General features: G+C 35.1%; 2 protein-coding genes across 9 annotated transcripts in view; one reads left to right on the top strand and one right to left on the bottom strand.

The window, feature by feature from the left end:
• Positions 1-179: 179 nt before the first annotated feature.
• Positions 180-3,052, bottom strand: LOC124643372 (coiled-coil domain-containing protein 13). The gene is made up of 4 exons (XM_047182344.1): positions 2,715-3,052; positions 1,760-2,392; positions 1,253-1,471; positions 180-1,021 (listed from the first exon to the last, which is right to left on the bottom strand). Exons 1-4 carry the CDS (start codon positions 2,913-2,915, stop codon positions 239-241), a joined length of 1,836 nt encoding a protein of 611 aa, XP_047038300.1. The 5' UTR covers positions 2,916-3,052; the 3' UTR covers positions 180-238.
• Positions 3,053-3,312: 260 nt separating this feature from the next.
• LOC124643497 (WD repeat-containing protein 7) overlaps positions 3,313-13,368 on the top strand; it is a 130,718-nt gene continuing 120,662 nt past the window's right edge. For 5 of the 8 annotated variants that reach the window (XM_047182494.1, XM_047182492.1, XM_047182490.1 and 2 more), the window contains exons 1-7: positions 3,313-3,479; positions 4,751-4,986; positions 6,527-6,640; positions 7,165-7,308; positions 7,856-7,921; positions 8,636-8,798; positions 10,868-11,000. In XM_047182494.1, coding sequence (XP_047038450.1) covers positions 4,753-4,986; positions 6,527-6,640; positions 7,165-7,308; positions 7,856-7,921; positions 8,636-8,798; positions 10,868-11,000 — 854 coding nt within the window. In that variant the 5' untranslated portion in view covers positions 3,313-3,479; positions 4,751-4,752. Of the gene's footprint in view, positions 3,480-4,750; positions 4,987-6,526; positions 6,641-7,164; positions 7,309-7,855; positions 7,922-8,635; positions 8,799-9,294; positions 9,363-9,785; positions 9,923-10,867; positions 11,001-13,368 lie in introns of those variants that run through there. The other 3 variants (XM_047182491.1, XM_047182498.1, XM_047182497.1) reach the window with 3 other exon arrangements.

Consider the following 13,368-nt stretch of genomic DNA (forward strand, 5'->3'; position numbering starts at 1 on the left):
CATTTAAATCGCGTTTAATTGAATTCTATGCTATCAGACGTGGAAGCTGTGTCCAAAGTATGTAGTTTACATGTATGAGACAACTTAGACTAGTGGGATGCCAAATTTGGATTTTGGATACTCTACAATATAGTACATAGACCTAATTTCAGGTTTAGTGCACAAATTAAATACACATGTCATCCAAAACTAATGTAATTAACGAAAATAAAAAATGTAATATACAACATAAAAATAATTAGGAACACAAGCACTTCTCTCTTTGTAACACCATCAGTGCTTCATTGAATAACTGTTTCGACGTCTGTATCATTTCCGTCAAATGATTGTAATCATATTGTTTTTCTTCTTCAATCATTTTTAGTTTATCTTCTAGAATTTTCAGTTTTTCTTCTGTTAACTCTAGTTTGAACTTTAAGTCTTCTCTATCAAGGGTTTCTTCTCCTGTTTGGGAATCGGTGCCTGTAGGACTGTCACTAGGTTTATCAGGCATCCCGGTCACTGAGGACATCTTCTTTACTAATGTTGAAGACCCATTATTGAAGTCAAAATGCTCCTTTATCATGGATGATTTCGAAATTCTCGAACCTCTTCTAGAGTCCCTAAGACACCTGATTTCTTCCTCCATGCTGGCAACTTTTCGTTCTAAACGTTTCTTCTTTTCTTTCGTTTTCCTGTGGGTAAGTTCTAACTCCTCCCATTTGTGCCTCTCTTCATCAAGCCTCGTGTTTAGTGTGACAACTAACTCTGATAGCTTTTTTATTTCGTTGTCTGTTGCAGTTTTCATAGGAGTAAAGAATATGCTCTGTAGAGAACATTCCTCGTATCTTAGAAGTTGTGCTCTCAACTCTTCAATTTTTGTAGCCTTCTCTGTGGCTTGTTTTCGTAAAGCATCTATTTTGGCGTCGGTATTCTTTATCAGTTTTTGATATTCAACGATTTCTGTGTTCATCTTGTTCATTTTTGCTGTGTTTTCTTTTAGGATTTCTTGGTAATATAGCTCTGAACTTTTGATTTGATTCTGAAAGAAAAGAAAACGTAATTTTATTTTCGCAAACGTCAACAGGAAATAGCGTCTTCGATAATGCTATAAAGACAGTTAAAGAGAGAGATTTATATGAATTAACGGACAACGAATATCAATGGAAAGATGTTGATTATGAATTGATTTTCAATGTCTAACTTTCATTTAGGTATTGTTGGTTAGATTTGTCAGCATCAAATGAAATATCAACAAGAACGATTAACACACCCTCTGCTCATTGATCAACATGTCATCATGGCTACTCTTCTCAACGAAAGTCTGCATTTTCTGTCTAATAGTCGTGGCATCGCATTCCAGATTCCTAATCCTGCATCTTGCACCTTCCAGTTTGCGTTTTAGCTCTTGATTCTCTTCTCTTAGGGTTTCCATTTCTTTCATGGCTTGATCGACCTCCCTCTTTCGTTTTTGTTCAAGATCTCGAATAAGCTGTGAGGAAAAAAGGTGCCATTTTCGAGTGTCATACGTTTTTAGTAGCAGAATTTGGTTTTTACAAAGAATTGGAAAGGGGAAAGGGGGGCGTTTTGGGGGCGCCTGTCCTTTTGTAGTATTTGACGTGAAAAAGTGATAAAAACTAGCCTATTTTCAATAAACGTTTTTGGCTTGTTTTGAATTGTTGGTGATAATTTGGCTTTTTGGTCGTGGAAATTCAAAAACCTATCGTATGTATCGTATGTATTCGTATGTACTTCTTAGAATCTTAAATGTTCCACCTACCTGAGCCTGATCCTTCTTCTTATTCTCCGAATGCACGTCTGACTTAGATTTTATATTCAACTTGTCCTCTAGCTCGCTAATTTTAGCTTGAAGCAGTACTATCTGTTGTGCCCTTCCTTTCCAACCAGCCACATCATTCTGCAACTCCTTAATACTCGTGAATTTATCTCCTAACTCCTGCTGAAGTATTCTCGTTGCCATTAAAATATCGTTCTTCAGTTCTAAATTCCTATTCTTGCTTTCATATAGCTTTTTATTGACGGAATTTAATTTGTTGTTTAATTCTTTAAGTTCATCCGGGTTTGGGTCTATGTGGTCGTCTTTGCAAACGCATATATCAAGCTTTTCGTGCTCTTTATTTATGATATCTAGTTGCATCACTTTTCTTTCTAAAGCTGCGTTTTTGGTTTTGTAGCTTTCTATTTCAGAGACTAAATGTCGGTTTTGTTTGCAGAGATCAGTGATCTTTGCGCTGATGATGCCGGCAGATTTTGAAGATATTGCTGGACCTGTGCCTGATATTATGTCTCGTATTCTCTGGTTGAGATCAGCTATAGTTTTGTTCAGCTCTTTTATGTTCTCGTCTTTTAAAAACACGCATTTTCGAAGTTCGTTGTTGTCGGCTGTCATTACCTGGAATGATTAGTATTTTTTACCTTATTTCTCAAAATAAATGTAAAAGGGCCCCGTGCCATTAAATTGTGTCTTGTGGGCTGGTATCTTGATTTAAAGACTTTGTTAAGTTCTCGAAGACGTAATCAAAAAAACATTTAAACTTTTACTAAACTACTAAGTAACGTGTAGTTTGTGGGGGCTAGATACTCTAGCATTGCTCTTAAGTTCATTTACGTAAAAAAATAATATATAATGCTTTCGTGTATCTCTCGATTAATCTGTGTATTGCATGAAAGAGTTATTTATTGCAATAATTAAAGTAACATTTATTTTCTCTTACTGTAAGTTGTTCAAGTAGATGGGAATTCAGCTCTGGTGGATACAGACTATCCTCGGGTTCAGCTTTTTCAAGAGAACTAAACATTTTAAGTTTCATCTCATCAATGACGTCAATTTTACTAGATAAATCAGCAGGACTATCTTTTTTCTCTTCTTTCATATTCGCTTTTGATCGATCCTTTGGTTTTGCTTTTTCCGCCATTATTTTTATATATTTTGTTCAATTTAAAATGTAAATAAAATATCACCATTGCTTTCACGCATGAAAACTGTCATTTTACAAGTTCGACTTTTAAAATACGATGTATTCTACAAATCAACCTTTTTTTGGTTCTTTTCACCTATTTTGTTTAGAAACTTGCTATATTCGAACGATTTTATTTTGAGTATAAAAGAAGCTTTGCATTAAAATCGTTACTTTATTAGTGCACTTAATCAAAATGAAACTTGGCAAAAATAAAAATAATTTCCTAACAGGGTTGCCCGGTTGGTTATGTACTCAAGGCAGTTATTTATTTCGTGGAACGTATTAAACGCGGTAACGAGGATGCCAACATAATCGTTTTAACTGTCAACGTCATAGAAATCACATCAGCTGTCAAAAAACTGACAGCAAAGTCGATTGATTTTTGTCGCAGTATTACTGTTTTTATTATAATTAAAAATTGTAAGTCCATTTCAGTGCAAGTTTTGGTAGCCCCCATGGACGTTTAGCGGTGCGGGAGCAGTTGAAACCCTTTTATCGGTCCCTAATAGTACTAAGCAGGTAATAAATTGATTTGTCCTTGGTATCTTGCAGACGATACCAGAGAATCCTGTCTTATCACATTATTATGCTAACAAAACATCTTCACGGTACATTTGTGTACTGTTTCAGGTATTATCTAACGCACTTCTATAATACATGTCTTGTCACATGATTTTGTCCAATGAGACACTGTTATGGCTGTGAAATTGTATGCAATTAAAATTATTTGTTTTTTCTTTTCTATCAGTAGTTTAATATTCTAATTAGTATCTAATATGCCATAAAACAGGTCGCGATTCACCAAAAGTCGTTAACTGAAATTGATTTTGTTGAAACTGACTATTATGAATTTATTTTCAATATAATTGATTCTAAAATGTCTTGAGCATACTCCCCCTAATCTTTAATATGCATAGTTGTATATCTTAATTATTTTAAAATTGATTTTATTAATTATTGAAATTACTATTTTCATTATTTGACCTGGATTCCAAAGGAAGCAATTTGAATTCAATTTATATCCAAATAATTTTATCAAAATAATACAATATGGATTATTATATGAACTTGAAAGAGTTGACCAATAAATAAGAATATAGTGAACAGAAATATTACATCATAATGGTTTTCCTTCCCTTACTTCCTTTCCAAACAATGCATTGTACAATTTTCTTTTTTGCATTCAAAATTATGAAATTATTGAACACAAAATTCTACCTTAAGTCATCATCATCCTCCTGCTCTTATCCCAATTTTATTTGGGGTTGGCGCAGCATGTTTTCTCCTTCCATACTCTTCTATCTGCCGTCATCTCACAAATAATATTATTTCTTAAGTAAAAATCTACCTTAAGTAATTTCCATAATTATAAAATATAGTAACCAGGATAGCAGAGACCTATAAATGTTTTTTTAATTCTTTTGGCTTTAGTTTCTAAATGTACAAAGTATTACATCATTACCAAAAAAGGTACTACTCAATAAAAGTTAAACTGACAATAGACAATTTTGAAGAAAATATTCATGCGAATAGTCAAAAGTCGATTTAACTTTTTAACACGCTTATATTCGCTTCACTTGTAACTATGTATGTAAGAAAATGTTGGAATCTTAATTTGACCTATTTCCCGATCTTCAATTAGGATGAAATTTTGAACACGCTCTTAGTTCTGATGACAAAACATGACTAGCTTGGTTTTTAGTTTTTTTAACTTTTAATTTTTTCGCGAGTCGACTCGCACTAGGCCGGTTTTTTTTATAATAACATGGGTAATTTTTCTCATTCCACAGCCATGCCGGGCACAAACCTCATAGTGCCCGTAGTACTATGGGGAAAGCATGCCCCCACGCACTGCGTCTCCTCGGTCTACCTCTCCCGGGACCAGAAAACCCTCGTCACGGGGTGCTATGACGGACAGATCTGTATTTGGCAAGTTGACCCGGATAACTTGAAGATGACGCCTCGATGTCTGCTAGTTGGTCACACGGCTCCCGTCACTTGTTTGTCTAGGGCTTCTATCATACAGGTGAGTTTTAATGATGAATGGTGGATTTCTATATTGTATCAGAGATTTGAGATTGTATTTTGACATTAGCTACTTACAGATTGATGGATAGATAGGATATAGACATCTATAGTAAAAGGTTTAGTCACTAGATTTTGTCCACAATTTCTTCTGCTTTCTGAGGGAGTTACGTCAGTTACGTCCTGCACCAGGATAATAATGTAGCCTAAATGTACTTCTATGCTATGTTATAAGTTCGGCCATTCAGAGAATGCGTTCCTGACACGTCGCGATTGAACTGACGACGTAACTTTGCAATGGCGTTGCAGTTACGATAAAAATATTTTTGCTGGTTGTTTACCGTTTTAACAATTGAGGAGTATTAAAACAACATTATTATATCAATAATCAATGAATGTTATAATTTTGTGCCAAACTGAGTGTCAAATAACTTGGTAAACAATATTTTTCTAAATCTATACTGCGCTATTACAAGGTTATGTCAGCGGTTTATATTTTGTAGTGCTGTGCTAAAAATAACAGGCAAGTATCGTAATCTGTTCTTATACAGTTATAATATAAAATAATACGTTTTGATTTTCTTTTTAAGAATTGGAAAATAATGGACTATAAGACTTAATTATAACGTTTATGAAATATAAAAATAAAACTATGACCAAACCGCATTTTTATACTTAGATTAAAAATGGTAACCCCAAATGGCGTTATGGGCCGCCATTTTGTGACGCTAAAACAGTCGTCCGTTGTCGTTTCGTGCGCATAGACCACGTTTTTCAAGTGTTTTCGATCTGTTTTTATTTGATTACCCGGCTTTTGTTAGACCGAGATATCAGGATTGATTCTGTTATTGATAATAATATAATTATACATGTAGGCGAAGATGATGATGAAGACACCACCTCCTCAAGCAAATCGGAGTCTGATTAATATTCTGTTCGCACATTCAATTCAATGTACTTGTAACAAAGAATAAATAAAACAATTTTATTATATGAATATTACCTTTTTTTGGTTTCCACTTAAATAACTAAAATATAAAACAAATGATTCCGCCAATTTAAAACGAAAATAATCTTAAAATAATGCGGCGGTTCATTTTGAAGGAACGGTAACGAACTCAGTGTTATGTTGTGCCCATCACTAGTCGTGACTAACTGATAGGTGTCAGGAACGCATTCTCTGAACGGCCGAAGTATACCAAGTTTCATCACATTCAAACAAAAATACTTTAGTTTAGTTTTTGGAGAGAATTAGATCATTGTATACTGTTCAAATATTTATTTGTGCAGTTTTGAAATAATACCGGGTTTCAATGAAAAAGGTTAGGATATCTTTTGGATTAAACCTGTTATCTTAATCGTAGATTTCCTTTATTCTTTTCAAACTTTGAAGATATCAAGAAAAATATATTTTATCAATAATAAATGAAGAAAAAACAAATAAGTCTTTTATATAGCCATAGCCAGAGGCGATCTCCTAGAGTTTTGGATGTATTGAATGTAATTAATTTAAACTTTTACCTATTTATAAACATTTTCAGGACAATAACTTCATAGTGTCATCATCGGAAGCCGGAGAGATGTGCACTTGGGATCTGGTTGATGGCAAATGCAGGGAGAGTGTTAAACTGTCACAGATACACACCAATATACAGGTTAGTTATTCATTTATTTGCTGTATAAAAAAACACTAGCGGTTCTACTGAATCATATTGTCAACTTCATCGACATTTATTCAGCCATTTGTGCGTGAAGAAGAAACAAACACACTGACACATACACACTCATAAACTTTCTCCTTATGATATGAGTGTGGTTCTAGCCTACTTATTCTACATAGAAAGAAAGGCAGTTCCTATATGTGCCATACAGGTCAATCAGCATCCGGTTAGATTGCAAGCCGAGCCCAACATATTCGGGAAAAGGCTCTCCCGATATTGAGTTTTTATTCTACCATGTACCTATTATTCTCAAAATAATATGTATGTACATTTGGTTTTTATACACTGGTACTCAGCTGCATCAGGTTAGACTGGAAGCCGACCCTATATATTCGGGAAAAGGCTAGCCCAATAAATTTTTATTTAACCATATTAAGTATTTCTCTGAATAAAAGCTTCAAACAAATTGACAACCTCCTTTTTCTGAAGTCGGTAATTTTTTTTTTTCACAATTTCAGGCGTACCACATGTGCAACAGTGAGGATTTGCGTTTATTCTGTAACGGGTATTACGCAGAGATTCTGATCATGGACCCGTTCTCTCTAGAGATATTATTCTCTCTGAGCTCTAAGATGAACCCTGACTGGATATCCGCTTTGCACGTGAGTATTATTAACGTTAAAATTGATGAAAGAAGAAAAACATAATTTATTTTTTGAGCCAGCACACCCTAGATACCTGGGTAAAAAAGTACATAGTACATACATAGAAAAGATAAAAGAAAATAGTGAAAGAAATCTATATAAATAAAAATGAATTGTTGTTCGTTAGTCTGATAAAAACTCGAGAGACGAGAACGGCTGGGCCGATTGAGCTGATTTTGGTTTTAAAATGTTTGTCGTAGTCCAGGGTAGGTCTAAACGGTGAGCAAATAAGGAAAAAATTAAAAAAGTATTGTGTCGTGTGTTTGTGACTTACTAAATATGCCTCCAATAATTAGGCGGTACGTAGTTCGCCGGGTCAGCTAGTACCTACGACATAAAATACATCACTTAATATTATTACTCAGATATTCTCTCTCTTGTCCACAAAACACATGCCCGTGCGTCTTTTTCATTATTTGTGGACCATAAGCTACGAACTAGACTTTTTTTATTTAATGAAACTTTTGTTAAACAAAAGTAAAAAACGTACATTTTAATATTTCAGGTACTCCGTCCATCTTCAAGGAAAGATGATGTTGTCTTAGCCATATCAATTACTGGGACTGTTAAAGTAAGTAGAACTTATTATATATAAACTTAGTATGCACATTAAACTAGCTGTTCCCCGCGGTTTCACCCATGTTACGAGGGAACTCCTTTCCGTACCTGGATAAAAAACTCCCTAATCCTTCCTTGATAAATAGGCTGTTTTTCACTGTAAGAATTTTTCAAATTTGGCCTGTAGTTCCTCAGATAATTGCAGAAAAGCAAACTGTCAAGCAAGTTTAATGCAGTCAATATAAATTTTACAGATTTTACAATGACACTCTCATAAAATTGTTATTGAGCATAAATCTTGACGATAGTACAATAGCTAATAAATATTAATAGTGATTAAAATACCTTTTGTTATTATATAAATAAATATGTATAATGAAAACGTATAACACAATATACAAGACTTATAAAATCCCGCGGTTTCATCCGCATAACGTGGGAAATTCTTCCCGTACCCGGCCAAAATATAGCCGATCTTACTCGGGAATAGCATAGCTATCCAACAGTGAATGAATTTTTGAAATCGGTTCAGGAGATTCCGAGCCTTTAGGGCACAAATAATAATAAAAAAAAATCTTCTTTATCATAATTAGTGTAGGTAAAAGTTACACTGGAACTTGTCTGGAATCAAACACGCACGCACACGCATATTGAAGAGGCTGGTGCTTTAACCATTGAAACAGCAAGACTTTTTTCATAATATTAAACAAAAATATATTAATTTCAGGTCTGGTCTCTCCTAGGCCACGAAAACAAGCAATCGGAACCGATTTACGAGAACGAATCGAAACAGATTCGGTGTCTCAACGCCTTGTCACTCAACTGCTGTGCTTACAACCAGAGGACTGTTTTGATAGTCTGCGCTAAGTATTGCCAGATATATGATGCTGGTAAGTTTATTGTGTATTTATTACTATTTTACTGTAAGCGTGTAGGGTATAGAGTCAGTCCCCTGTGTCTCAACTGCTGTGCTTACAACCAGAGGACTGTTTTGATAGTCTGCGCTAAGTATTGCCAGATATATGATGCTGGTAAGTTTATTGTGTATTTATTACTATTTTACTGTAAGCGTGTAGGGTATAGAGTCAGTCCCCTGTGTCTCAACTGCTGTGCTTACAACCAGAGGACTGTTTTGATAGTCTGCGCTAAGTATTGCCAGATATATGATGCTGGTAAGTTTATTGTGTATTTATTACTATTTTACTGTAAGCGTGTAGGGTATAGAGTCAGTCCCCTGTGTCTCAACTCCTGTGCTTACAACCAGAGGACTGTTTTGATAGTCTGCGCTAAGTATTGCCAGATATATGATGCTGGTAAGTTTATTGTGTATTTATTACTATTTTACTGTAAGCGTGTAGGGTATAGAGTCAGTCCCCTGTGTCTCAACTGCTGTGCTTACAACCAGAGGACTGTTTTGATAGTCTGCGCTAAGTATTGCCAGATATATGATGCTGGTAAGTTTATTGTGTATTTATTACTATTTTACTGTAAGCGTGTAGGGTATAGAGTCAGTCTCTTGTGTCTCAACTGCTGTGCTTACAACCAGAGGACTGTTTTGATAGTCTGCGCTAAGTATTGTCAGATATATGATGCTGGTAAATTTATTGTGTATTTATTACTATTACACTGTAAGCGTGTAGGGTATAGAGTCAGTCCCATGTCACTTAACTGCAGTGCTTACAACCAGAGGACTGTTTTGATAGTCTGCGCTAAGTATTGTCAGATATATGATGCTGGTAAGTTTATTGTGTATTTATTACTATTTTACTGTAAGCGTGTAGGGTATAGAGTCAGTCCCCTGTGTCTCAGCTGCTGTGCTTACAACCAGAGGACTGTTTTGATAGTCTGCGCTAAGTATTGCCAGATATATGATGCTGGTGAGTTCATTATATGCATATTCCTTCCTATATTTCTCTAAAGTATAGAGTCAGTCCGCTGTGTCTCAGCTGCTGTGCTTACAACCAGAGGACTGTGCTTATCGTCTGCGCCAAGTATTGTCAGATATATGATGCTGGTAAGTATATTGTATTTAAAGTTATTATTAAGGATACTGTTAATATACTACGGAAGACAGAGGACTGATTCTGAAATCAGTCCCCTGTGTCTTAACTGTTGTGCTTACAACCAGTGGACTGTTTTGATAGTCCGCGCTAAGTATTGTCAGATATAGGTATGATGCTGGTAAGTCTATTTTATTTTTACCAGTTTTATCAAGGGGTATTGAGTTGCCCGGGAAACTGGGTTGAGGAGGTCAGATAGGCAGTCACTGCTTGTAAAACGCTGGTGCTCAGCTGCATCCGGTTATTCTGAAAGCCGACCCCATCATAGTTGAGAAAAGGTAGGTATATAGTCAGTCCTCTGTGTCTCAACTGCTGTGCTTACAACCAAGGACCGTGCTTATCGTCTGTGCTAAGTATTGTCAGATATAATGATGCTGGTAAGTTTGTTGTGTATTTATTACTATTCTACTCTGAGATATAGAGTCAGTCCCCTGTGTCTCTACTGCTGTGCTTACAACCAGAGGACTGTTTTGATAGTATGCGCTAAGTATTGTCAGATATATCATGCTGGTGAGTTTATTGTACGTAGGTATATTACTACTGCCTTTGCCAGGGATTTCTCCAGCTTTCTGAGGGAAGCACTTCCCGCATCCTGATAAGAAGAAGTCCGTATTTTATTCTGTTATGCTAAAACTATATTACGGCCTAATTTTAATAAAATCTTTACAGCAGTTTGTTCGTTAAACAGTAACAAACTTACCCACCCTCACAAACTCACAAACTTCAGTCAGTCCCCTGTGTTTCAACATTACAACCGATGAACTGATCTATTTTTTTTATTAGAGTATCGTGTCACTCGGATAAAGTTTATTCATTCAATTGGTAGTAATTCCTTCCATCCCTATTCACCTACCACCATTTAACATTCCCACATACAAAACTCCTATCTCTTTTTCCAGGTGATTTCTCAGTCCTGTGCTCAATACAAGCGCCGTCAGGCGAGCGCTGGATGTCGGGCGACTTCCTCGCGCCGGACAGAGTGCTGGTCTGTTCTACTGAAGGCAAAGGATACTTATATAGGTTGCCTGCCAAGTAAGTTGTTTTTGTGGGGGACTTGTGAAGGTTTTATGCGGTCTGCTTGGAGGGTGGTTGCGTGTAGAGAGATGGAGAAATATTAACTGACTAGCTGGTAAATATTAACTGGTTTTACCCCGTGGGAATTATTTCGGGCAACTGGGTAAAAAGTAATTTAAAGCCTTTCTAAATCTTCTGCTAACAGTGTCACCGGTATTCCGTGGGAATTATTTCGCGCACTTGGGTAAAATGCCTATAGTCTAGCCTATAGTCTTCCGCGATAAAGCGGCTATCTAGCATTGTAAGATTTTTTCTAATCATAACAGTAGTTCCTGAGATTTGTATGTTTAAACAAACTCTTCTGCTTTTTAATATCAGTATAGATAGATTTTTATACAATGTTATTGGTTAATATTTCTCCGCTCCGCTTCAAAGGTCAGGAGTATTAAGCTAGGTTATTTCAATTTGTATTGCCAGGATAAAATAAATAACAAGACAAAATTGTGAATTTATAAAAGTAAACACAATTTTTACGTAGGTACGTCTAAGAATACTTACGCGAGATATGCTGAATTAATTTTAAAATGGTGTCTTCTTCTTCTTCTTCCACTTCGCTCTATCCTGGACATCTTCCTCTTCGAGAATTAATTTTAAAATGGTGTATCAAATAGAAAACTTGATTTACGTTTAAGTATAATATAACTGAAAGAAAAAATATAGGGACTGTATTACACATTAAGATACGCTAATTAAGCTAGAATGTGCTATCAAAATCAATAAAAACTACTTCTACAATTTTAATTTTAAGTCGATTTTATACGAAGAATATGGTTTAAGTATCATTTGATGGTCAAGAAAATAATGATCAAAATTTTTCGATAAAACATTTGGTCTATGACTCGAATAAGCTTGAACGAGGTATTTTTACAATAGATTTTGAACTTTAATGAGTAGGCAGTTAGGGTTAGGACTAAACGGGTTAGGAAAAAAAATATCGTAGAACAATATTAATTTACTAGCTTCCACCAGCGTGTCCCGTGCAAACTTCGCGCACGCCGATGAAATGTAGCCTTTTAATATAAATGAGCTATCAAACTCTGAACTATTTTTTCAAAACGGACTAGCAGTTCCTGAGAGTTTCAAAAAGTTCAAGCAGACAAACTATTCAGCTCTATACGAGTAATATAAGACGATATGAATTAGAAATATCTATATTCCGCAGTAATTTATGTCATCGCAATATTTTTTGTCTAGCTCTCTTTTAAAAACCTACCTCGTTCAAGCAGTTACTCTAAAATGGACCTTATTATCTGAACGGTTTAGTTTGAATTGGCATGTCATTCGTTCAAGTATCATCATTAGATTCTCATTGGAGCACTACAAGCCTATGTTATAGATGTTTATTTGGATTTTAAATGGGTTGTTTGTAAACTATGTATTTTTGAAAAAATAATTTTCAAGATCCCGTGTTAATTTTTTAAGAAAAACCTTTTGGTTTTGTTTTCGAACAAGTAAATTACAAAGGAAAAGGTTTACTCACAAAAATAATCATTGTTTCGTAGTTGCATCCCTTAAAAAAACCCTACTAGGTCCGGGTTCTACAACTTGCCGCACCAGAGTAATAAAGTAGCTAATGTCCTATGGCCGGTATAATTTAGTTTTGGCATAGACAGAGTTACTTTCGTTTTTATATTACATGTAGTAAGAATATAGTGACTTTATTTCACTAAAATCGGTTCTTGAACACATACAATAGAATTGTTTTTTTAAGATGCATAATATTTTTGGCCACCTCATTTATTTATTTATATGCCGTGTGGTCGAGAAGGGATGCTTTATTTCAATGTTAAATATAAGTACCTAATCTTAATATTAAAAATACAAAGTCTATAAACAACCCAAAATTCTTCCGTCCACTTAAAACTGAAAAGTATAACTTTTTAAAGCTTTAACCCTAAGCTACACTTAAAGCTATGCCATACGATAATATACCAAGATATAAATATTTCTTTTATAGCAAACTGCGAGGACGGGCTATCAGTAGGTCAGCACATTTGTCTGTTTATATGTATTTTGTATGTAGATAGAGTTATTTTGCTAGCACTTGTGTCTGCTTTATTTTGGTTTTGTTTAGTTTTTTTTTCCTTTTTTAGGTTTGGTAGAGAATGAAAATGGTACTGAAGGCTATATCTAATTTTGTTTCCCTCGGTTCCACTAGTGTCCCAATGGATCTATTCCTGCATCCGGATAAAAGTACTCTATTTCACCCGCGTCCCGTGAAAACTACTTTTCGTACTCAGATAAAATATAGCTTATGTCACCCGGAGGTAGTTGAGTTTCCCAATAAAGATGTTTTGAAAACCTGTTTATTAGTTTTGGCGCTTTA

Source organism: Helicoverpa zea, chromosome 27 (assembly GCF_022581195.2).
Source record: "Helicoverpa zea isolate HzStark_Cry1AcR chromosome 27, ilHelZeax1.1, whole genome shotgun sequence".
NCBI classification, from domain to species: Eukaryota; Metazoa; Arthropoda; class Insecta; order Lepidoptera; family Noctuidae; genus Helicoverpa; species Helicoverpa zea.

What these genes read in the sequence shown, in the direction of transcription:
- LOC124643372 (XM_047182344.1), bottom strand. Translation starts at nt 2,915, where the DNA reads ATGGCGGAAAAAGCAAAACCAAAGGATCGATCAAAAGCGAATATGAAA. An exon ending in ATCTACTTGAACAACTTACA is followed by an intron (nt 2,393 to 2,714) that starts GTAAGAGAAAAT and finishes TAATCATTCCAG; the next exon opens with GTAATGACAGCCGACAACAA. An exon ending in AGAAGAAGGATCAGGCTCAG is followed by an intron (nt 1,472 to 1,759) that starts GTAGGTGGAACA and finishes TTTTCCTCACAG; the next exon opens with CTTATTCGAGATCTTGAACA.